Source organism: Schistocerca americana, chromosome 2 (assembly GCF_021461395.2).
Source record: "Schistocerca americana isolate TAMUIC-IGC-003095 chromosome 2, iqSchAmer2.1, whole genome shotgun sequence".
NCBI classification, from domain to species: domain Eukaryota; kingdom Metazoa; phylum Arthropoda; class Insecta; order Orthoptera; family Acrididae; genus Schistocerca; species Schistocerca americana.
In genome coordinates this window covers 33410397-33437449 of record NC_060120.1, presented here as the reverse complement: position 1 = coordinate 33437449, position 27053 = coordinate 33410397, and the positions used below count along the sequence as shown (strand labels likewise).

Here is a 27053-nt window from a genome sequence, read left to right as displayed (position 1 = left end):
TATGTAGGCCATACTCTAATGTCATCTGTGCCCTTTGTAAGTAAGCGCTGAATAATATAATTCACATATTTCTGCATATGTATGCAGTCGTGTTATTAAATGCTAGTGGCTACACGTAAATAACTGTAGTGTTATGTAGGATACAACTTCGTTTTGTGTCTCTTCATTTTTTCATTGAACCAAATATTTTTTGTTAATTGATACATACTGGTGTTGAAGAACATTTATCATTGTGTGGAAATAAAAGTTGAGCAGTGAAAAATTGCTGTAATTTGTTTCTATGCAATATTGTAATTATGAGAAAAGTTTTCAAACAAACATTTGTTTTTCAAGCCTATGCAATATTTTATGCTCGCATAGGAATCTTGTCCTTGATATTTATAATTAATTTGTATCCAGAACTGGCTGTATTACTCTGATGAAGGTATTTAGCTACAGGAATCTTTTCAATATTGCAGGACACACTAAATATTATGAAAACTGAGGGCTACAAATTTCCGGTTCTGAAAGAGAGTGATGCCATGTTTTCTGCAGACACTGCTCCAGAATGGGCAGATGGTGATTGTTGCCATCGTTGTCGTGTTTCATTTGGAGTGGTTCAGCGAAAGGTAAGCTTCACTCTGTATAGCTGTTAGTTTAAATTGTAACAGATACAAGTTTTAACTCCAGTTTGGTAATGGAATTGGTCCTGTCATGTTACAAAATTATTTCAGTGTTGGCAGGATCATTCAGGAAAAAATGTTATTTGAATTATTAAAGTTAATTTGTTCAATTTGTTATCATATTTAACAAACTAGGCTTTCTACTTTTAGAATTCCTCAAAAGTTAAGCCTCATTTGTCAAACTCATTCCTTCACAGTTACACTGAATTAACAAGCTTCAGAATTTGTGTGGGATGACTGTGACAGAAATGTATTATAAATTCAAGTAGCCCTATTGTTAGTACTTGATGTTTTTTTTTTTTATATTTGTGGGAAAGACTAGTGGAATGTTTGTTGAATAGAATTTTCATTTATGGTCATGGCAGAAACATTGTCTTTTATACAAAAATGTTTCCATATTGTTAGTAAAGATATTTGCAATACTGGAATTGTAGCTGAGAACTTCATGTGAGATAATGATTTTGTTTTTTGTCAGGAAATTGATTTGTGGATTTCTGTTTTTTGTCAGGAAATTGAGTTGTGAAGTTTCTGCACTTTATTACTGCTGTATATAAAATGTGGAAAACAAAAACATCACCAAATTGTTACTGATCAGTAAAATTATTTAATTGTTGCATTGTACTTAGCTAGCTGATTTACAAGTTTATTGTTTGAATTTACGTGGCTCATGGTTTTAGGAATGGTTTTGTCTTGTTAAGTTCAATTGGGCAGTTCACCTTGAAGTGCATTATATTAATCCTCTGGGCCAATCTTTTCCAAAGTGAGAGTGATCTTTGTCTCTTTACCCTTGTCACTCTGACAAATTAGTCTATTCAAAGAAATTGATGAAGGTAAGGTGTACATCACATAAATTTCCAATCCCTGCTCCCTCTTTTAAGTACTTGTAAACAGTTCATAGGTGTCTTGGAGTGTTCCAGGCATATATCTTAAAATTTAATATTGTATGGTATAGTAGATAAAATCAAGTCCAGCACTTAGAGATTTTGGTGACATAGAAATCAATGTTCCTTTTCAGCTACACTCGTATCACTTATACCCTGTAACTCATCTCCTGCAATGTGGCTCGGCTGGGAAATTATTACCAGACAAAGTGCATAGAGCTAACAGTAATAAAAATAAATAGTACATTACTGTCTTTCTTCGCATGTACAGGGTGGTCCACTTAAATGTTTCACCTCAAATATCTCTGGTAGAGCAATAGATATTGAAAAACGATTTCGTGGGTATGAGTGTAAGGCAGGGCTCTTAAGAGTAAATACTATGCGACATTCTAAAATGTAAGCAAATATATGTTTCAGCTCATATTTACGTTTTTGTGAAAGTAAGATTAAGTACATCAATCACATTGCGATTATGAGCAGTGTGGCATTCACACTTATGTCTTGAGATGTGCAACAGCGATGCATTTCATTTATTTCAAGTGTCAACTCCATTTTACAATTTCTCGGGATGTAATTGACGTATTGTGGTGCGACCAGTGCCATTCTTTTTGTGGTTTTTCATGTTATTGATTTGCTTTAGAAATAGTACGAGGTGCCCATTTAAAAAACATAAGTCTTTGTTGAAACTAATATTTGTTCATGTTATAGAATGTCTTGTAGTATTTATTATCATGTGAAAATGTTTTTTCATTATCTATTTTTGTTTCAGAGATATTTGCACTGAAGTGTTTAAGCAGGCCACCCTGTACGTTGGATGTAATGTCTTTTATTGTGCAGTTATGCCCCTAGCTTTCAGGCCTGTGAATACTGTTGGTAGCTGCCTTCTTCATTTCTGATTGGATAGCACGTAGATTCCCATTGGCTGCAGTTTCTGAAACAGCTATCTGGTGTGTATGTGGTTGTTTTCAACTCGTGCAAAGTATTGACCCCTCAGGGTTATCACTTGACAGTGTAAATCAAATTATTTCCTCTTCATTGAGCCTTTCTCCTTTTTTTGTGGGAGGGGAGGGGAGAGGAGGGGAGGGGAGGGGAGGGGAGGGGAGGGGAGGGGAATGGAAGAGATGTGTCTGCTGAGTGGTTTTATGCAGGCTGCCATGAATGCCACTCTTGTTCCAACCTTTTCATCTTAGAGCAGCAGTTGCACATAACATCCTCAGTTATTTGTTGGATGTATTCCAATCTCTTTCTTTCCCTACGGTTTTTACCACCTCAAGCACAATTATTCCTTGATATTTTAACATCTTCTTCTCACCGATTCTGCAGTCTAATCTAATTTTCAATATCCTACTGTGGCATATGTTAAATGCTTAGAGTCTGCTTTTCCAGATTTTCCACAGTCCACGATTCATTTCCATATAATGCTGTGCTCCAAATATACATTCTTAGGAACTTCTACCTGAACACTGGTCGGGCCAAAATAAAGTGCTTGGGAAGTTATTAATGTAATATAAACAACAGAAAGAATGAAGGTAATGTTTCATCAAATAGATGAGTCAGTAGGATGTAAAGAAGACTGAGTGTTAGACTTCATGTTTTGTATTTCTCTTGGTAGTTTGTTGTTTACATGTACGAGGTGTGACAATAAAGTGAAGAGACTGATGTGAAAAAAAATGTTGCTTACCTTTTTAGTCAAGTCTAGTGTCTCCTTCAAAGTAGTTCCCTTCTGATTGCACGTACTTTTTCCCGTGCTTCTACCATTGATGGTAACATTTCTGGAACTCATCTTCTGTAATATCCTCCAAGACCCTCATCACAGCTTTTTGGACATCTTGTGTTGTTTGAAAATGGTGTCCCTTGACCGCCATTCTGTATCTTGGAAATCGAAAAAAGTCGCACGGAGCGATATCTGCTGAATAAGGCGGCTGTGGTAGTACTGAAATTTGTTTTGAGGTTAAAAATTGCTGTACTGACAAAGCAGTATGGGATGGCGCATTATCACGATGTAGAATCCAATTATCAGCAATGTTGGCATGGACACGAAGAACTCTTTTACGAAGTCTTTCTAAAATTTCTTTTTAGTAATATTGGTTAAATGTTTGTCCAGGAGGCACCCACTCTTTATGAACAATTCCTTTGGAATCAAAGAAGCACACAAGCATGCATTTCACTTTGACATGCGAGCTTTTTTTGGTCTGGGTGATCCCTTTGAGCACCATTGGGAACTTCAGCGTTTTGTCTCTGGATCATACTGAAGAAACCAACTTTCATCACCAATAATAACACGGCTCAACAATTCTGGATTGATTTCCGTTTGCTCTAACAGGTCGGCTGCCACATTTTTCTGTGTTTCTCGCTGTTGTGGTGTGAGACTTTTGGGGACCATTTTTGCACAAATCTTTCTCGCACAAAAATCTTCAGTTATTATTAGATGAACCATTTCTCGATTGACGTTCACTTCTGCAATTATTTTCATGGATAATCTTTGGTCAGATCGTAAGAGTTCATGCACCCTGGCCAAGTTGACATCCATCCATGAGGTTGATGGTCGTCCGCTGCGGTCTTCATCTTCAACTTTCATTCTGCTTTCACTAAACATTTTATGCCATGAAAAACTTGAGCTCTTGACAGAACCTCTTCTCCGAAAGCCTTCTGAAGCTTACCGTAAGTTGTTGTCGCGTTTTCACCCAATTTAACGCAAAAAGAAATGGCATACTGTTGCGCAATATTATGCAGTTCCATTTCTGTGACGAGAGACACAAACACATGTTAACTTATTACAGCACAACTCACGACTGAGCAGTTGCATCGATGTGCCACTTGGACTAGAAGCAGCTTATAGACAAAGGTTAAACATATTGTGCCTGCGCAAGCCTGCAAGGTTCCCACATCTTGCAAAGAAAATCAGTCTCATTACTTTATTGTTACACCTGGTATACTTTGTTTAAATAATTCATTTTTAAAGGAAGACATACACAATGTGTGAACAAATTCATTTTCTGTGTCATAGTTATTGACATTAACATTTTTGCTGAATTTTGCAATGTTACTTTTCACAAACTAAACTATATCCTTTACCAGGGCTTTTACTAGTTGTCATCATGCCTGAAAGTGAGAAGCATCCTACCCACAATTCTTTCCAGCCATCCCATAGTGGTATTCTACCACCCACCCAGTCTGTATAATATCCTGGTCCACCCTTCATTTGCGCATGGACTACTCTGTTTGTATATTTTGATTATTTTTTTTTTCATGATTCCACACAACTTCTTCCTGTTTCCTCAATTGATCTGTGTCCAGTTTTTTCAAGGCCTATCCACTGTGCCAACTTATAACTAAATCTGAGGGGGGTGCGATGGGGAAGTTCCCTTGTAAGATAAGTAATAGGGTCAGTATTGGCTTGTGTGTTCCTATATTTTTCCATAATCCAAAATGATCTTCCCCGAGGTCTGCTTCTACCCATTTTTCATTCTTCTGTATAGAATTTGTGTTAATATTCAGCAACCTTGACTTATTAAACCGATCAGTAATTTTCACATGTCAGCAACTGCTGTCTTTGGAATTGGAATTACTACATTCTTCTTGAAGTCTGAGGTTATTTCACCTATCTCATACATCTTGTAAACAAGACGGAAGAGTTTTGTCATGGTTGACTCTCTCAAGGCTACCAGTAATTCTAACGGAATATTGTCTACTCCCAGGGCCTTGTTTTGACTTAGATCTTTCAGAGCTTTGTCCAGTTCTTCTCACAGCATCATATCTCCCATCTCATCTATATCCACTTCCCTTTGTATAAATTTGCTTTCAAGTTCATCTCCCTTGTATAGACCCTCTATATACTCCTTTCATCTTTCCCTTTTTTGCTTAGGGCTGGTTTACCATCTGAGTTATTGATATCCATGCAGCTGCTTCTCTTTTCTACAAAGGTCTTTTTAATTTTCCTGTAGGTACTATCTATCTTTCCCCTAGCGAAATATGCTTCCAAATCCTTATGTTTGTCGTCTAGCCATTCTGGCTTAGCAATTTTGAGCTTATTGTCAATTTCATGTTTAAACATTTGTATTCCTTTTCACCTGCTTCATTTGCTGCATCACTTCTGAGGAATTCTATTTGATGCCTTGCTAACTTGGGCACCCTGTGTATGAAACTTCAAGCAGACACCTTAATTAAAACTTAATTTCCTGTGCTATCTCAGAAACACCATCTGAGGTGGGGACTGTTCCACCATTTTAGAACTCTACAGACCCATCATTTTATAATGTTCATGTTATAGAAGCTTGGATTATGGGTCAGTGGCACGCTCGGCATTGTGACTCCTAGATTCGATCTGTCATTGTAGGATCAGAGTTGTAATTGGTGCCTTTATGATGAGCCTCGTTGGCAGCCTCCTGGTGGCACAAGGAATGCCCCATTATGGGTAGAAACCACTACTCCTTAGCTACACCACACAAATCTATACTCATCTAGAATATTCGAATTGACTACTTACCAATCTTGATGTGAAAGTATAACTTCCAAAAAAGTGATCTCCATCTAGAATTTTCTTATCGGCCAGGTTACAGCCTACCCATTCCAAGTTTTGCTTACCTTCTGACAATTATTTCACTATGTCACACTGTGGAACGCTCACATGACTTATACCTTACCCACAAATTTGCCTGGATCATTCTCTTGGTATTGTTCTTCTTGGAGCTTGTAGGGACCTCTGTGGGGATATCATTTATAAGGATGGCTCAGGAGTTGGAGAACAGACAGCCTCTTTCTTTATGTACCAGAAACAACACTCCCTGCCTATTAGATGCTACGTCTTTACAGTGGAATTGGTGGCAGTCAGTCATACCACCAACTTGCATGGAACAAAGAATGGTATGTCACGGCCACAATCTATAAGTTACGGACTATAAGAGTGTCTTTGACTGTGTAGTAGTCTCCCAAGAAGGAATAATGACAATATTTTCAGAATCTTTTTATAAGAATACGTTGCTAGCCCAGCCTCATTGGCCAGCAACAGTGGTCATGTGTGTGAGAGTTGTGCTTGCGTAAATGTATCTGGACTGTCCACTTTAGAAGGAGGCCTTTTGACCAAAAACTCACATTTTTAATAGTCTTTCTGTTGTCCCTGTCTGTGACTCTATGGGGTACATATATATCTTCTCTATAGGATGAATAGCAATCATTCCTTTTCATAATATTGTTGTAATCTTCCCTTGGATTGTCTCACTGTGAATTCTTAGACCGTTGCTGCCTCCCTTCTGGTCACACCTATCTGACCCTTATATACCTATTATGACAGTCTGCACCATCCTGTTGTTTTTGTAGTGCCTGCCAACCCTCTACCCCACCTGAAAGTCATCCATATCTTCTGGTAGGGCTTCACCTTCACTGCTACACAGTGGACTTTGCAGCTAGCTGAATCACTCTCTGAAATCCAAGCTGATAGAGTCCATGCGGCAAATCAGTTTTTGAATTTTATCCATTAGATTTGAGTGTATACTGTTTATCTGAAGTATTTGTTGCTGGATGGGGATGTAGGGTTGCCTCTTGCCACATTTTAGCCAGGTGGCTTTGGGCTGACTTGGGCTAAGAGTTGCCCCGACGAACCTAATCAGTTGTAATATTACTCTTAATTTCTTGCAACATGTATTTTTACGTGCAGGTGAATAACCTTATAAAATGACTACAAAATTGTGCAAACATCATGAAACAGAATAGAGAGATACCTTCAAGAGAAGATTACATGAAAACTCAGTTAATCATACACAATCAGTCATTGTACCAGTATTCTGTGATGTGCATTGATATGTATGGTATGCTGCTAAAATGTGTGATCATTGAGAACTGTTCAGCAATGTAAATAAAGTTTGTTTTGCTATAGATGCATGGAAAAATCATGCACATCTATAACTTTGGCATTCATCACACATGCTGTATGTCACAATAATTATTGTTTCTATGATCATCATCATCCTGATTCATGGAATGCTACCTGGGTTTACATATTATATTTGTCACAAATGTATGTACAGTAATATAAATGAAGTGAATATACTGATTTGATTGGGAGTTCTTGTGTATTCTCTTTCATTTCAATCTCCTCATGAAAATAATTTTATCTCAGTTTTTCAGGATAAATATTATGTAAATAATAAATGAATCATTAAATATGGATGATTTGCATCGTCATAAGTCCGTTGTCAAAATTACATAGGGATGGAAAAAGTTACTTGCAGCGTGATTCAATCCAGAAACCTCGCACTTACGAAAGTACCTGCATACTCACACAGCTGCCGACTACTTGAATATTTGTGACAATACAAAATATGTAAACTTGTCCAAAATATTCAACCTCTGTCTTTTTGATAACAGTTGGGAGTTGCATCTTCCTGTTTGCGTACGTTGAAGTTGTAGTTGTGCCCTGCACACCTTGTCTATATGAATCAAATCAGCAGTGGGAAACTTACCCCTTGTAAGCCTCCCTTGAATGGTGTAGCATAAGGATGCGTACAAGTTGCTCTTGCTCCTTAATCTTTAGCCTGCTCCTGCTCACAAACCCTTCAGTAATCCATTGATTAATGGAAAATGCCCATTTATACTTGCACAGCATTTCTTAGAAGTGTTTGTTTCCTTTCATGACCACTAAAATAGTAACACAATGTAGCAGGGCTATTCTAAGTATAGAAAAGTTAAGTCCTCGGGTTAGTGTTGATTGACAGATTCATTCGCTAGTGTGACTTTCGTATCATTCAATAACACTCATTGCTCAATGCCTTACTTTATGTCTGCATGTCACAAACTCATCTCCAGTTATTTTTCTTAATGATATTATTTTTGATCTGTCTCTTTTGATTGATTAATGAATGGCACGTAATATATTTTCCATGGTTGCCTATATCATAAATTAACTAAGATTTGGACCTGCTGATAAGATTCAAATTACTATGCTTCAGCTCTTTTTAGCTGACTTCTTTTCCTTTGCAGTGTCTTCAGTGCTAGAGGCTGAAAGAAATCTGGAATCCTTGTCAGATTTATACTTTTGACACAAAATATTTCTACTTTCAACACCAATCTATTTAACCTTCTTTATACAGTGACAGATAACTCTCATCAGATATGTATAGTACAACTGTGTCACAACTGCTTGAATTACAAATATCTTGCCTCATTAGACTGCACATCAAGAACACATTTTGACAGAGCAAAATGTTTGAGAATAAAAGACGGAATAACAGTTTTAAAACTTCTTTTGTTTTTGCTTCTACAACACCACTGTTGTTACTGTGAGCGCCGTTCTTCTGCAACACAACCCCAGGCTGTGACATTTAAGAGCAAGCGGCTCAGAGAATATGGAGACATTAAACTTGTCATCCAGTTATGCAGATATGCTGTGCTCGTGTGTCTTGTATTACCTGTGCATAATAAAAAACAATTTCTCCCACATTATGCTGTCCAAAACATGACTATTAATACACTGAAGAGCCAAAGAAACTGGTACACCTGTCTAATATTGTGTAGAGCCCCCTCAAGCACACAGAAGTGCCACAACATGACGTGGCATGGACTTGTCTAATGTCTGCAGTAGTGCTGAAGGGAATTGACACCATGAATCCTGCAGGGCTGTTCATAAATCCATAAGAGTACGAGGGGATGGAGATCTTTATCTGAACAGAATGTTACAAGGCATCCCAGATATGCTCAATAATGTTCATGTCTGAGGAGTTTGGTGGGTAGCGGAAGTGTTTAAACTCGGAAGAGTATTCCTGGAGCCACTCTGTAGCAATTATAGATGTGTACAGTGTCGCATTGTCCTGCTGGAATTGCCCAAGTCCGTTGGAATGCACAATGGACATGAACGGATGCAGGTGATCAGACAGGATGCTTACTTACGTATCACCTGTCAGTCGTATCTAGACGTATGAGGGGTCCCATATCACTCCAGCTGCACACGCCCCACACCATTACAGAGCTTCCACCAGCTTGAACAGTCCCTTGCTGACATGCAAGGTCCATGGAGTTGTGAGGTTTTCTCCATACCCGTACACGTCTATCCGCTAGCTACAATTTGAAATGAGACTCGTCCGACCTGGCAACATGTTTCCAGTCATCAACAGTCCAATTTCAAGGTTGACAGGCCCAGACGAGGCATAAAGCCTTGTGTTGTGCAGTCATTAAGGGTACACAATTGGGTCTCAGGCTCTGAAAGCCCATATTGATGATGTTTTGTTGAATGGTTCACACGCTGACACTTGTTGATGGCCCAGAAATTTGCGGAAGGATTCAACAATCCTCTTCAGTTGTTGTTGGTCCCATTCTCACAGGATATTTTTCCAGCCACAGCGATGTTGGAGATTTGATGTTTTACCGGATTCCTGATATTCACAGTACACTCATGAAATGGTCGTATGGGAAAATCCCCACTTCATCACTACCTCGCAGATGCCATGTCCCCTGGCTCGTGTGCTGACTATAACACCACATTCAAACTCATTTAAATCATGATAACCTGTCATCATAGCAGCAGTAACCAATCTAACAACTAGGCCAGACACTCATCTTATATAGGTGTTGCCAATCACAGCACTGTATTCTATCTGTTTACATTTCTCTGTGTTTGAATAAGCATACCTATACTAGTTTCTTTGGCACTTCATTGCATAGAGATTTGTTAAATATCGTGATCATCATTCATTGTTTAGGAGGACAGATATTATAACCAATCATTTTCTCTGAAATGGCGTGTTATGCCTCAGTTGTCAAGCAAGTAATGCTACATTCAGCAGTGTAATGATTATTAGACATGTGTTGCATAAAGATAATGGAAAGGAGCCTGAATACCTGAGTCCTTTTAATTAATGCCAATATAACCATTTATGAACACCAAGTGTGGGTAAATAACAAGTATCGCCTTAATAATATTGCAACAGGTATGGCTTCCATGACAGACCTCACGAACTGTCCATTGTGCCAAGTGCTATACAATTTGTTTAAGCAGAAGCCATTCAGATTGAAATATTAAAAATAAAACTCTCCATAAAATGATGTTAAAATTCTTGTAAGTGAAAGATGCAAATTAAATCTAATTTACTAATATTCATTATCAAAGTATTTTCATCTACATAACATGTTCTGCTTCCATAGAACAAATACGTTCAAGGATTCTAACGGTTACAAGGTATGGTAAAACTTGGCAGAGGGTACAACCCTGCTACATTACAGTTTCCCAGTGTTTGTATGTTATGAGATTCATTTTCTGAAATTTCAACAGCTATTTTAAATTCTCTCTTTCATTTTGTCACGTACCATAGCTGTTTCTGCAATCATTGCAAGACTTATAATGTCTTCTCAGTTCTCAACAACTTACCTTACAAAACATACAAATACTGAATGAAATGCAATAATGCCCAAAATATTTGACCACCTGATGTCCAATGAAACTTTGTTGCTTGCTAGTCAATCTCTACCAAAAGAGAAAGATTGTGGTGCATTCAACACTGCTACCATTAATATTGTCCAGTTAAAATCTGCAGCAAGGCCACCTCGTTAATAAGTTTCGTGTACTTCTATGTACATCCATGACTGTAGCACTTGACACAAGCAAAGAATGAAACTGCACTGCTCATTTTTTTCATAAAAAAGATATACCACATGATTATGTCACATTCATTTAGCTTCCAGTATGTAGTAGAATATTTTCATTTCTCCAGCAACTTCTCGTAATGCTGTAGACTTTTGTTCCTTCATTGTCAACAAACTTGTTACTCCTGTCATAATGTAAATAATGTAGGAGGACAAAGAACAACTCACCAAATAGTGGAAGCATAGAGTCATCAACAGGAACACAAAAAAAGAATGAAAACTGGGCCCTCTCTTGGACGAATCATTTCATGAATGTGTGCGTGCGAGTGTTCCTGCTCTCTCTCTCTCTCTCTCTCTCTCTCTCTCTCTCTCTCTCTCTCACACACACACACACACACACACACACACACACACACACACCTACTTGCGTACCTCTGTGCCAGCACAATGTAGCTGTACTGTAGTGTATCAGTACTTCTGTTATTTGGTGAGTTGTTTTCTTTCCCCTAAACAAAGTCCCTTACTTTCATATTCTTCCTTGCCCTGCCCCTAGCCACAATTGTGATAATGTAAATTTGCTGACAAATCACTGCTTCCACCCTGGATCGTAATTATGGCTACATCCTAACGTAGTTGTGTGTAGGTTACATTCTGTCTCAAGTTCACCACTTTTTTTGCACCAATGCCAACTGCTGCTGCTTCAAAGAACAATTACACTTAAAAAGGTTGTAGTAGCTTTCATTTTAAGTTAACACCCCCCCCCCCCCCCCACACACACACACACAAACAAAATGAGTTTCTTCTGAAATTATATTGACCCTTACTTTGATTAACAGTCAATTTTGGTGATTTAAATTGACTTATTTCCTTTTATCCAGCACTATGTACTGTTGATTTTCCAAAATTCTATCGTCAATTTTGTTCATGCTCATCAAGTCCTCATATAACACATTTTGTTCAAGGCATTTTTTCAAGTTTATGCTTTGATAATTTATTTTATTTATTGTTTGTTCAAATCTAAATGCAGATTCAAAATTTCTGTCAGTCAATCATCGTTTTGCTCAGTTTCTCATCCTTTCAGTGTCTGCTTGGAACAGAAGTCTGTCAGTCTTCTCTGATGTTACCACCACCTATCTATAACTTCTATGGCATAATGTTTTCTTCAATAAAAGTTTAGATCAAGGTAGGTGGTGTACTTACGTGTTTCATTTAGCAATGTTGTTAGCACTTATGAGGCATGGTGGGAAGGAAAGAGGGTGTGTCAGTCGCTGGGTATACATTGCCAGTGAGAGAGCAGCTGACAGCTGTCACATTATCACTTCAGTTTATCATAACCCCAAAAATCATAAAATATTCAGAAGAAACAAATATTTTGAACACCAATGTTAATTTAATTTAAGGTGCTCTGTTAGGTCTCAGCCTAACTACAATCTCATAATTCATGACATATTAAGAAGAAACAAATATATGTGACAACTAAGATTATTAATTTATTTTCTGTGAGTAAAACTACTGTATTCCATCCTAACCTAAGCCTCAGGCTAAGCTACAGAACACAACTGTCACATTCCAAACTAATCCCAACCTTGTAAGTCATTACATATTTGTCAAAAATTCAAATATTTGTGCCCACAGTGAAGAAAATGGTTTATATTTTGGTGCTAGAAATTCATAGCCTCTTTTCTCAAATCTCATCAGTTATGTGAATGTATCATCTTATTGGCTACATGAAACTGATGTGTTTGCCAACCTAAGAGTAATAGAGAAACACCACTGTGACTGCTGCTGGCCTGTATCTAGACTTGAGCTGTTATGCTCTCTTCCAAATGGTTTGTTCCACTCCTTTTAGCCACTTGTCCCTTGGCTGTCACCTTAGTTTGTGCTGATATAAATGACAAGCTAAAATTATGTGTTACACCAAGAGCAGTGAACAACCACTCTAGTCAAGCTTGCCTCATAGTCCAACTCAAAGCTTCTACATCCCATGAGCTTCTTCCCTTCCCTTCCCTTCCCTTCCCTTCCCTTCCCTTCCCTTCCCTTCCCGACTTTAATTTTGAATCCTGGTCAAAAAACACGGTTTCAGTCTCTCATAATGAACTCAGCAAACCCCGTGGGAAAGCAGGCATAGCCTCTGATATTTGTAAGGTGCTCTTTATTTGGTCCACACCAGCAAAGAGTTTTAGGTATAAGAGCAGAGTTCCATAGTGCTGCTTATTTGTTTATTGTGTGACATCTTCACACAGAAGACAGAAACACTGTGTATACTGGAACATTTCAATGCAAGGAATGTAAAGTCACAATATAGTACAGGCATTAAACTACATGTTCATATATATAATTGTTCAATCACCTCTATCACAGATGGGGTTAATTCAAGCAGATCCATCATATCACAATGACAGGCTCCTTTTTGGAGCTCTTGAGCAATATGGAAGATTTTCCAGTGTTCCATTGCACAGTCACAGTGGGGTATATAAACAGTAAATCCGCACGACTGCCAAAGCATCTACATATTCTGTTGGCAGTTTCCAGACATGATGCAGCAAATTGAAGCCACTATATTTATTAGCTGTATTAGTTTGGCTGTTGATATGTTGTCATGGTAAATAGAAATAATAAACTCAAGAATGTAATCTCATTGTTTCAGTGAAACGTGTTGAGGCTATTAGTAAACAACAATATTTCCTTCATGAGTTTTTAACATTAAAATTAGTTATGATACAACTAGAAGGTACAACAGTGTAAGACTAGTATTATAGGTGAATGTTTGGTGAGCAAAAGTTCAGAGGAGTATCTCCTGACATTGCTTCGCAAGAATTGACATTTGTGGCTAGTATTTTAAATCACATCTCTTTGCTTTTGCTGTAGATATAATCTAAAATTAGCATGTAGTCCATTGAGCGAATTGATTTTTTCCCTCAGTTTTCCACTTATCCTGCTTTACAACTACAAGAATGCAATTGTAATTGATACTTTACAAGAGTGGAGGACTGGCAGTTAAATTTATCATTGACTAAGAAATTTTACATTGCATCCATTTTCAACGACTTTAAAACTTTTCAGTTATTTTTTTAATTTAGTAATGTGGTCAAGTTTGAAGAATGAGTTTTAGTAGTATTGCTGAGACACATGAAGACTCCACAAAGCAATTGTACTCAGAGAACAGGATATTTTGAATACCTCAATGACAAAGTGTAAAATATAAATGAAGCTGATTGTTACTTAAATTATGCCAGAGTTAAATCTGATGTGCAAGAATATGTATATCCTCCCTGTTGGAAGACAGTAAATATTCTGCCATAATGCCATAAGATTGTTAACAACGACATTACATTTCCTACCTCTCCAGAGGCTGGAGTCACAGTGTTAGCACTGCTACTACTACTACTACTGCTGCTGATGCTACTACTTCTATATGATCTTGTGAGTGTCATCTGAAAACACTGGCTAATAATAATAATTCGAAACAACTTAAAACTGTAAACAAAGATTACCTTAATAGATTAAAAATATTTTTTTGGCTCAGACGTTGGTGCCCAATAAGCAGTATTCTTCATATTTCTTACTAAATTGTGGCCTTTATCCATTTAGTTGCAGACGGAGCAAATGAAAAATGTGTCAGGAGTTATGGTGGCAGATGTTAAACTTTTCAGGGACTGCTAACAGTACAGACATTGCACTAAATATACTTACATGTCTTTCTGAGGTTCATGTGAATTCTGGCAGATGGCTTTCAGCGTCACCATATGGATTGTAAAATGTTTTGACAAGTGTGCCATTTTGTATTTCCTCTAAGAACTTTTAGAGCTGTATCTCTTTTGTCTTAAATGCAGTGCAACATAGCACCAACCTTGTTGTCTAGCACAACTTTCTCTTGTTTAGGTAATAGATTTTCAGTATTAGAACATGGTACTTTGGAAATTTAACATCACGTTTCCTCATTTGTAAATGTCATGGCATATTTTAGAGACTTGACAACATCATTAATAGTGCAGAACCACCTCATAGTAAATAGAATGAGCCAGTATTTATTTTGTCTGATTGTGAATTCATGATTAGCACTAGTTTCACTTTTCCAGCATCACTGCAGAGCCTGTGGACAGGTATTCTGCAGTCAGTGCTCATCAAAAACATCAACACTGCCGAAGTTTGGAATAGAAAAAGAAGTTCGTGTATGTGAGGCATGCTATGAATCGCTCAATAAGTAAGTACATAAATATTTATCAGCATAATACATCTGCTTCCAAGAAGCTAAGATTTCCTTTTACTAAAATTGAACTAAATGTTCACTGAAAATTTAGATCTACCTCAACCCCACCACCTACACAGAAGTCTGAGGGGGAGTTGCCACCAGAGTATCTCAGCAGTTCATTAGCACAGCAAAGTCAGGTATTTAATTTGCTATTTCTTCAGTTAAAAAAAATATTTGCAATTTATGACAACCCATCCAAATAATGACGTAATAGCTTTAGGTAATGAAAGTTTACACACAATTGTTTTCTCACAAAATTACTAGACTTTTTCTTCATGTTATAGAAAAAGTCAGGCTTTTCATCTGTGTCCCTTGCTTATATACATATTCCTGATATAGAATCATATGTCTGATCTAGTATGTCTAAAATGTGTCAAATGATCATATTTCAATTTTGAGCCTCTTTCAGTCTTTAGCAGAGTCATGAACTGTGCTTTGATACTTTTCTGCATGCTTCTCAACCAAATATATTTGCATGATTTTATTAAAAATGTTTGTTACAAATTATAAAAATAAGTCTATACTGAAATGCTGATTATTTCAATTTAGTTAACATAGTCTAATGGAAAAGAGAGAGAATATATGAAGTTAATAATGGTATCTGTTATTGATATTGTTAAAAAAAGTTTAATGCTGTGACATAAGTACTGATATATTTGATATATTTTTTACTAGAGATAACATTTATATATATATATATATATATAAAATTCATTTGCACAGTCTTTACTATAAACAGCTTTTGGATGAAATGTCACTGAAACAAGTGACTGAGCTGTCATCTTTTGTTTTGGAAGAGTAAATAAACATATCTTTTCTCTTGCTCAGTTCTATGAAGAAGTCAGCAAAATTTCAGAATGATGATCCAATTTCTCAAGACATACAGGTATTTTAATTGGTTTTGAAAATAGCTGTGAGACTATTTGTATGTACTCATATATACTTTAATCTATGAACATTGACAAGGTCAAAGTGACATATTCACTGAAACAGAAATGGGGAGACAAGTTTTGTTGTTTGTGGAGTGTGTGCATTTTTTCACAAAATGCACTTTTGCATGTCTGGTATTTTAAAGTGTGCTGAAAGTCATATTGAAATAAAATCTTTATGTCTTTTTTTTTCTTGAATTTAGTTCTTAGTTTGCTTAGTTATTCCAAAATATTAATTATCTTCTAGGCTGCACTTGGGATTTGTAAAGAGTTTACTAATCAGAAACAATTAACAGGTGAATTTAAAATGCTCTAAACAAATTGTACCATCAGTAGGAGTGGATGGGAGGAGGGAAGAAAAGAGATGGGATGGAGAACGGTAATTAACAGTGTTATATTAAGTTTGTTGCGTTGCTGCAGTAGTCATGGTTGGGAGCCATCTGTTGCGCACATACTTACATCTTAGTGCAAATGACAGTAGCTAAGTTAGAGTAATCATGCTTACAGAGTTTGACATGGGCAATTTGAGGGTATGAGAAAGAATCACTGTACTTTTTTGAGAAGCCATTGAGGTAATCTGATTGGTGGATTTATTCATTTTCATTCATTCATTGCATTCCATCAAGAAGGATGGATTTCAGGGATGTGGAATAAGTTAAGGTAGACATTAAAAAAGACAAGGATAGTAAAGCCATAATCTGTATAGGTTTTAATTATGAATGGTCACTATACTGCTTAATGGTATTTTTTGCTTATGTTCAAAATTTCATTTGGATCACTATTTTTGTGCTGAACTATATGCCGAAACAAGGAAGACGAAAGTTATTGGTCAAAGAGGAGATAGAGCAAAGTACTTCAGGACAAACAAACCAGAGATAGTTTAGTCCTTGATCTTGGTGTAGATAAGAACAACAGCAATAAAGACAAAAGAAACCTTATAAATGTGTGTTGCTGTTTGTGCATTTTTCACAAAATTTAGAGTTTAAACTTATAGTGGTGCGTATAAAGTGTGCTGAAAAGTCATACTGAAATTTAATCTTAATATTGACCTACTTTTTGATCTTGAATTTGAATTCTTTGTCTGAGAAATCTGTATGAAGTATAAGTCCAGTAAAGCAGTGAAATTCAAATGTAACATCAATTTTGATGGAGATTTGGTATACTTGCTGACTGACTTTCACTGTGAACTAATGGATCAACGTAACAAATATTATAAATGTTAAATCTGGGGAAGGAGGAGAACAGAGGAAAATTTGTGGCTGTGCGCAGTGTCGTCATTTCCTTTATTACAGCATCCAGTTCATCTACATGCGAACTACTGCTCTTTAGGGAAACATAACTTCTAACATATGCCTGTTTAATGAATATGGGCCTGTAGTTTCTGATAATGTAGCAAGGCAATTATGGAAAGCTTTTTTACTTCCTTAAAAAGTATGACTTGACCCAAAAGACATTGACAGCATAATAACCGTGCTATTGACACTAGATCTGCAGTAACTAAAGTTAAAGAAACGTGATTTATAGTATCTGTTATAAGGGTGACATTTATTTCAGGGCCCCCCTCGTAAAACAGAGGAGGAGCTGCGGGAAGAGGAGGAACTGCAGCTTGCTCTTGCTTTGTCAAAGTCTGAGGCAGAGCACAAGGAAAAAGAGGTGAGATTACTTTTTCCAATTGTCATTTTTGTTAGTGTTGTATAATGTAACCATTTTACAGTTGATATATAGGGGGTGTTACTATGTCTATTCTTACATCTTTTCTTTAGCACATATTTGAAGGACAAAGTTTCAGTTATATCTAAAGTTATTTGGTCTGCAGCCTATTACAGGCAGACAATAAAATTCTGTGTGTCTCCATATTTGAATAAATGGCACTATTCTGATAGACAGCAGGGCAGATGGTATCCAGGGAAACAGCCTCATTGATAAAGCAGCCACATCTTTATAACAAGAACATTGCACCTTGTGTCATAATCTTTCTTTTCTTTTGTTGAGATAAATCTGGTTACTTGAGCACTAAGTGCACTCCAGTGTTAACTGATTGTGTTGTGGAATTTCCCTTTTTGATGCCCCCAGGGGCTCACACCTCTTATGAGTTTGTGCTGGGTCACCAAAGGACTGTTTGTGCGTGGATCTGGTATGCGAGTTTGGACACTCATTTCCTTCCTTTACAGCATTCAATAACTTTTCGTTCTTAACTATATAGTCCCCTTGTCAGCTTTGACTTGCTACTCCTTTTCCAAATTCTACAGAAGTGTGGATTCTAGAGAGAAGGTTGCTCAGTGTGGTGTATATTCCATCTTTTGTTCCTCTCTCTCTCTCTCTCTTTGCACCCTTCCCTTCTTATAAAGATATTATACCCAAAACCTAGCATGCTAGCCATTCCCGTGTGTGTGTGTGTGTGTGTGTGTGTGTGTGTGTGTGTGTGTGTGTGCGTGCGCGTGCACGAATCACGCTGTTGATGTCTAAGCTGGCAACTCCCCATGCAAGCGAAGGATTCTACTGCTGTCATGGCTGGGGCATGAGGACTGCAGGCAACGGCTTACTGGTCAGGTTTGCTGTGACTGAGTGGCACCTACAGAGAGAGCCCCCATTCGGAGTGGGTGCTACCCTGGAGGAAGATTCGCACAGGAAGCAAATTAAACTTTCTTCCACTCGTAGCTGCACATGAATCACAAGGGAAAGATTATTACAATACAGAGAGATATGATCAGAGAGATATGATGCCAAGACATTTCCTTCCCTGACTGCTCTATGGGAAGAGGAATAAGTCAAATGTCTAGGAGCAAAACACTTCACCCAATGGTATGTACTTGAGATGATGAGGATGCTTTTGCTGTGACAAAACTATCATTTTTTGTTGAAAGCTTTGAAGTCAAATTTAAGGAAGTTGAGTCTCTGGGAAAATGCGAAATGGTTCAGTATTTATTAAAACTTCCTCTCCTGCCCAGTCTGCAGCTCTTCAGGCATGCGGTTGTTTAGGTGACATGCCTGTGACCATTACCCCATGCAGAACTTTGAACACGATCCAAGGATTGAGCTTCCACTGAGATCTTATGTTCCAAACAGAAGAGGAACTCTGGATTAATATCCAGCTGTGAGGCATACATTTTATAAGACATGTATAAAAAGGGCCCAAGGATAATCATACGAACACAGGTGCCTTCATCTTAGCCTTTGAAGGGAATGTCTTCCCAGAGAAAGTTAAGGTCATGGTGGACAGGTGTCATGTGAAACCAAATGTTCCACCGCCCATGAGCTGCATCAGATGTTAACGCTTTGAGAATATGTCATCATGCTGCTTGGCAGATCCAGAATGTGGCAACTGTGGATGATCACTCCATGAAGGTAGACCTTGTGAACATCCACCTTTATTGTCAGCTGTGCAAAACATCGTCTCCAGTTTGTCAGTTTTCAAGAAGGAACTTTAGATCCAGGAATAGAAAGTTATTTACTGCCAGTCTTATATGGAAGAAATACGAATGCCTAGGTTCTGTGGCTATGGTGATCAGTGGGAGACTACTGCAGCATGGTGCTTTTCCTTCTGCCTCTCCCAGAAGGAATCCACAGTGCTATGTCATCTCCAAATCAGTCACCCCAGGTTAACCCATAGTTTCTTTTGTGTAACAAGCCCCCCCCCCCCCCCCCCAATTGTGGTCTTGGAACCTTACAGACAGTAGCTCATATTCTGGTTGGATGCTCTCTCCTTTTGGTCCTCTATGCCAGGTATGGACTTCCAGACAGATTGCCTCTAATATGGGTGGGTGATTCATGGATGGTTGAACCCGTTCTCAGTTCTCTCCATGAAAGTGGTTTTTATTCTTAGTTAGAAGGTTTTAATCTACCTGCAGAGCAGGGGCGGAATGGTTGGGGATAGGGCCTCCCCCCTTGTATGCTAGGTCTGTGGGATCCCCGAACCTACCTCCTTAACCAGACTATGTTTCCATCCCTCTTTTACTCTGTTTTAATCACTTTGGATTCAGTTTGCCTCCTTTGTGCCACACCCTGTTTTCTGTCCTGGGTGTTGCATTTTATGAATAGTGGGCACTCTTGACTGTAATGTTGTCCCTTACATTTTTCACCACCATGCTTTTACTATTATGAATCTCATGACTACGTTGACTAGTTCAGACAACATTCTCAGTGGACATCTCTGCATCCAGATGCACGACTCTTAGATCAAAGAACTGAGGGCCTTGTTATTTGATCCCTTACACCCCCCCCCCCCCCCCCACCCCACCCCACCCCCTCACCCTCAGTCAACCAACCAACTTTCCTCTTTTGAACAGCAAGATTATTTGTATTCAGTTGTTGGTGTCAGTTCACAGCAAGCACTGTGAAAGAATAGCAGGCAAACTGATATATTGGTCATTATACAAAACACTTACAAATGTTTTGTATGCACACATCGTGTCAGTCCAACCTGAAAGCCTTCATAAAGTGTCTGTCATGACCTTGGTGCATCCTTGCCTTCACTTGTTGTAATTTAAGGACACTATGACATTTTTAAACCAATTCCATCTAATCTTTGTAGTCTGGAAGTCACTGTCGTGTAGTATGTATATGTTGAAATAGTTATGTAATTCCCATGTAAAATTTTGAAAATTACCATTTCTTATTCAATGAATAAACAATGCAAAACAATTTTCATGATTATTTGAACCCATTATACATTTTGCACAACTTTCTTATTTTTACAGAAGAAACGCACTACATCAGCCATTATTTCAAATGCAGCTGCCATTCAACGTGCAAAGCAGTATTCACCTCCTCCACTCATGGTGAGTGCTATTCTTTTATACTTGTATATCAGTTGCTAGAAAAATTAAAACTGAAATACAAACACAAATGCGAAGCAATGACACCAGTTGAGGAAACTGTGCTAGTAACTTGGTCCTGTGTGCTTTACATTGCAGGTGTCTCACGAGCATTTTTCATTTAACAGTTTATAATGATTTTAAGTGTGGATAAAGCTACCATGATTGCTTTCAAAGACTGAAAGGAATTTTTTGTTGGTTTGTGGCCTTTTGTGTGACAATCTATGGTTAGTAAGTAGAATGCTATCAAGGCAGAACATCAGCGAAAGGTGGTGACCCTATAAGTTATTTGGCATCTGCTGTTACAAAGAAAGATCACTAATGTGGACTGACCTGTGAGAAATGATGACTAAATAATTTGTAGGGAAATAGAAAATATAGAGTGAACATTTACTATTAGTTGCAGAACACTTGCAAATAAAAATGTGTGAAGAAAATCTGTTTCATTTAACTATCAGACACCATTGGCAGGTCATTAATGCAAATTTGTGCAGGAAGTTGTGACATTCATCTTATTTTAAACAGTATGTTATTTGCTAATTTAACATTTTATTGGGATGCGCAGTTAACAGAAAGAACTTGCTTTCTTAAGCAGCAATGTAGAATGCCATAGCAACAAGTAGACGTGGTTCCCACATTCTGAACACAGGCAGCAAGACTGGCTGCACCACATGATACTGTAGCACATTAGTTGTCTGAGGAATAATCAGTAATCCATGAGAGTGAATGCAACTCAGTGATTCTGAACAATGGAGATCCACCAGTATTTAGGTGGGAAACTGAGACATTTTCTTTATCAAATATTATTTATCAGGAGCCTTCTTGGACATATTAAATACTAGAAGGACCCAAGTCTCATTAAAACATTGCTGCTACCTTGCCACTACTCAGTAAACTATAAATATCGGGTAAGAAATCAGAATTATTATTTTGCCTACTATGTATGAATAGTTCTGAAGTCGTATGAAGTGTACTAAATATTTATGTTGGTGTATCAATCCAGACAGGATGGTAAAATGGAGTTCCTTTGGGCGCAGATTTGGTATGTTGAGATTGACTCAGTGTTTTCCAGTGGTCTTCACGGTGGTTATGGAGGAGCGAAGGTATTGACTGGTCAATCCTCTGGCATTGCTTCTTCATATACTCCAGTTGCTGTTTGCATTGCTCTAGGATATGTCCCATACTGAAGGCTTAGACATGGCAACAAGTCTACTGGCCAGTGATTAATCAAGATATTGAACATCTTGTGTGAGCTTGCATGGTCTGTGCACACAACCAGGCTGCACCATCGTGGCAGTTTTCCCCTTGGTCACTTTTGGAGCACCCTTGCAACAGGATGCACAGTGGCTTTGCTGGCTCTTTTTTGGGAAGCATGTTGTTGATGGTGGTCGATGCACTGTCATATGTGCCGAATGTAACCAAGGTGCCCTCCACAACATCAACTGCATCTATTTGCTGTTGTCAATCGTTTTTGCTATCACTGGCTTTTGCAGGATCCTTGTTTCCAATAACGATCAGTAATTCATGTCGAAGGAGTTCGCAGATTTTTGCAGTCACAGTGGTATCCAACATCTACTGCTGCCCTGTTTCATCCAGCTTCTAATTCAGTGGTGGAACAATTTGTGAAAATGTTCAAAACCCAAATGAAGAAGTCCATTTCTGCCTCATCCTGTGACAATGCAGAGTGACTAGAGTTGCTAGGTTTTCTAATTGAAAATAAGGGAGATGCTGAAAATTGCTAACATGAAACTTCCTGGCAGATTAAAACTGTGTGCCGGACCTTTGCCTTTCGCGGGCAAATGCTCTGCCAACTGAGCTACCCAAGCACGATTCACGCCCCGTCCCCACAGCTTTACTTCCGCCAGCTGTGAGGACGGGGCGTGAGTCGTGCTTGGGTTGCTCATTGGGTAGAGCACTTTCCCGGCGAAAGGCAAAGGTCTCGAGTTTGAGTCTCGGTCCAGCGCACAGTTTTAATATGCCAGGAAGTTTCATATCAGTGTACATTCCGCTGCAGAGTGAAAATCTCATTCTGGAAATTGCTAACATGTTATATGACATAGGATTAACACTACACTATCGACATTTTGTATAGTATTTCAGTTTTTAGCTTTGACGCGTCCAATGGAATTTTCATTCCCATACACTTAAAATAAATAAAGCACTTGAATGCTCAAACATGGTTACAAATATTTACAGTTTGCTTTTCATTCAGACAGAAACACATCATAATCTTTCGCACATTTGAAAAGTTCTTCACAGGTTAAATTGAAATTCATTACAAGGTGCAGTTCAGCATTGAGTTCAACAGAACTTCTGTTTCTCACATCAGTCCACTTATTATTTATAATCAAAAACTCTGTGTGTGGGCTTTAGATCCTGGGATAATCATAACAAAACACAGAATTTTTCCAATTGTGTACCTAATTCCTTTGCATTTAAAATCACAAAACATACATACCCGTTTCTCACAAGCATTATCAGTAAGATTGTCTTTATCGTGTAAAATTTTCCTGGCATGACCGAACTTGTCACACAGTTCGTCTTCATTTACATCAAATTCAAAATATTTCAGTACATCTTGTAGCTCACTGAAATTACTTTCTTTGGTCAGGCAGAGAGGAAGACGATAATGAATCAGCATATTTGGTGAACTATTGAAATTCTTGAGTAAGTATGAATGTAATGCGCCATAGAAACTATTGAAAATGTTTGCTGTCAACGTTTAACATTTGTAGCTTACAAATTAAAAACTGATGTGTTGCACTTTCTAAAATGTTATCATTCTTTTTCTGGTATATTTACTCAAAAAGTTCATTTACAGGAGTGTAAGTTAATATAATACTTAGATTTGCATTTTTTAGGTACTTTGAACTCTTGAAAATTGCCAATGTGAGAAAAAAAAGCTAAAGTGGGCCCGAATGATCAAGTCCTTTCCACATTCATGATGATCACTATAATGCTTCTGTAAAATTCAAGGACAATTCACAACACTTATATAACTATTAATGGCATCCCAATTACATTCAATCCTGTCCACAACAGGTGTGAACAAGAGGCACCTGGTTGGCACATTCCTCAGTATTTCTGATCATTCTAAGTAACAAAATAAGAATTATTGCAATTCTTTTCTTCATTTAACAGAAGAAGGGAAGTGGTTTGCATTATTTTAAGACAATTACTTAAACACCTAAATGCAGTGAATTGCAAGCGTGCTTACAAGCATTGTTTAAAATGTGATTAAAGCAATTATAGTATGATTTTCATCATTTAAGAACTTCATTACAGTTTGATGTTTTCCAAAATTTACATTGGCATTTTCTGTGCAAAATGATGACACATTTTTAAGCTTTGTTTCTTAATTGTGCCCTTAAGTAGACTATAAATCCCACATGGACTTTAATCTGCTTCTTCAATAAAGTCTAAAAGATTATTTTTAATACACTCAAGGGAGTCAAAGTACCTAACCATTATGGGGAACAGTTTTCAATGTTTGAAATTCGAAGCGTAGTTGGCAACTGAAAATATTTGTATTTTACTGGGGTCTTTAAGAATGTTTACACAATCTTTAACACTTTTTGGAGCTAAAACATTTTTCACTATTATTTCTGCCTTTTTGCATCAACAGCATAGTCACTGAATAATTCTCTTAACAGTTTATTGCCACGATCTTTACTATTATAACTTTAATTGTGCTTCACCATAAGGAATACTATAGCTACATTTGCAGTCAAAGATTTCTCACTGTTTGTTGTTGCTGAACTTGTAGGCTGTTTGAAGAAGGTGGAGATTTTGGAATTTTGTTTCATCTCTCGCTCCTTACTTCTATAGCCTATGAGTTTAAAGATGTATAATTATGACACCATTTCAAAGTACGGTATCAGATTTTATTTCAGTTAACACAGACACACCCTAGATGAAATGGCCCTACAAAATATAACTTCATATATGCCCTACCAAATAAATTATTATTTACTTCATTAGATTATGTTGTGGGCAGCCATTATTCCACCTATGTGTGATGATATATTCATTCCTACACAAGGAACAATAGGCTTTGTGTTTATTTGTTTTCAGGGGGCCAGTCCAAAAATTATTTTTCTCCCAGTTCAAAAAATAAACATGCATGTAATGAGGTTTATTCTTTTTTTTGTGTTATATGGTGCTCCTCATCACTTTCGCCACCCTTAGCGTCTTATTTGAACTGTGACAGACATACCATAATCGTATGAGAGAACAGAGAGAAACACTTAGTGACACAGTCACTGCAACAATGCAGAAGCAAAGCAAAGTTTAAGGCAAATTTGAGGAATGTTATCATTTCTGTATCTTCGACTTCCAGTTTCTAGCTTAACCAACATAGATGAACACACTTTCACATATGAGTATATGCATGTAAAACTAATTTAACGTTGGCAGTGATGCTAATTCACTGTGTAGTTGGTGCAATACTGCTTCAGAACAAAGCTTTGATGCCAATATACAGTTTGATTTGTTGCTCAGAATATTTTGATAATTGAAGCTGTATCATTAAAAATAGAAAAAAATTGTACTTAAACCACCCAGTATTATATTACAATGAAACATGGGAGAAATGTTCTTAAAAACATGAGATTGAAGAAATTGGTGAAAATATGTGAAAATCCGGAAGACCTGGCAACCCTACAGATAACGGATAATGTGTGCAGTCTGGGGAAAGTTTACATGGGCACCAGCCACAGGGTTTTTTTGAACGAGTTGCATTCCAAGTAGTAAGCCCCAGACAGTAGTGGCCTGCCAGTTTTCTCATGGGACAGCCATTTGGGCTCTGACTTTTGGCCAGCAACAGTGGCGGCTGCCGGGTATCATGTTTGGCCTCAAAAGTAGGCATTTGTGATGGATGTTGGTTGGGAGCGGCTGACCTATCTGCTACCTGTGGTGGAACCTTGGCACAGACACCTCCGAGCCGGCTGGGTGATAGGTTCAGTTGCAACACTGTTTTGTTGGGAGGCTCCTGATTGTGGCACCATGCTCATCTGCAGCCTCCCCAGCACACCTTCCACTGTCCTACCATTGACCGCAGAATAGGGTGCCTGCAGGGAACTGTTGCCTCAGCTACCACAGTCTCCTGCCCCTCAGCTGTTCAATGGACAGTCTTTTGCTGGAAAATCTGACACCAGAGGTGGTTGAACAAATATGGCCATTTTGGCCCTATGTGGCCTTTTCAGGAGGGAGGGATTTAGCATCTCTGCTATTGGAGGCAGATGAGCTGCTGTGGGTATCACTGTGGAATTGTGCAGAACACAGGTGTTTACTTGACAGTGGCAATAGGCTGGCCCAGCAGTTCTTACATTGACCTGAACTACCTTGCACTTATCCTTCACCTCATGCTGTGGTTTGTTTCCTTTGTGCATAGTTATTCAGTCACTCGCATTGATTGTGTTTGCTCCATGCTTGTTTCTACATGCTGTTCGGACACACTGCTGCGTTGCAGGCTTCGCAGCAATTGCTTGAGTTCACTTGCCCTGTCTGGTATGACACAGTCATCGTAAAACGTACAAAGTGAAAGGGTGCAGAAATTTTGATACCGCAGAAACTTTAAAATGTGTGCGCAAGTTACCATGCTAAAATTTCTCCTCCCACAATGTCAGATATGAATCAATGAATGTATCGTGTTATAGCATTATTCTTGTGGTGATTAATGTTAGGTAAGATGTTGTTTCATAAACCCGTGTTTTTTTTATGTATTGAACGTGGCGCTTGGCTTTGTTTGGAACACCTATTTGAGGTATTTGTTGGGCTGAGGTATTCATTGGTGTAAGGGTGGCATTGGGGCACAGGAGCAGATGCCATGATGTCAGTGCAAGTGCAGCAGACAGACCTCATCACCAGCCACAGCTCCAAGGAATACAGCAGTTGAATGATCGTGTGAATCCAAAATGAGCAGTGTTGAAGAAGAGAATACCAAC

General features: G+C 38.0%; 1 protein-coding gene across 1 annotated transcript in view; it reads left to right on the top strand.

Annotated features, from left to right (window-relative positions):
- Window positions 1–27053, top strand: part of LOC124596072 (hepatocyte growth factor-regulated tyrosine kinase substrate) — a 114053-nt gene that overhangs the window by 43595 nt on the left and 43405 nt on the right. The window contains exons 5-9 of the mRNA XM_047135057.1: window positions 459–608; window positions 15193–15317; window positions 15415–15502; window positions 17849–17947; window positions 20992–21072. Of these exons, the coding sequence (XP_046991013.1) occupies window positions 459–608; window positions 15193–15317; window positions 15415–15502; window positions 17849–17947; window positions 20992–21072 (543 nt within the window). The remainder of the gene's footprint in view (window positions 1–458; window positions 609–15192; window positions 15318–15414; window positions 15503–17848; window positions 17948–20991; window positions 21073–27053) is intronic.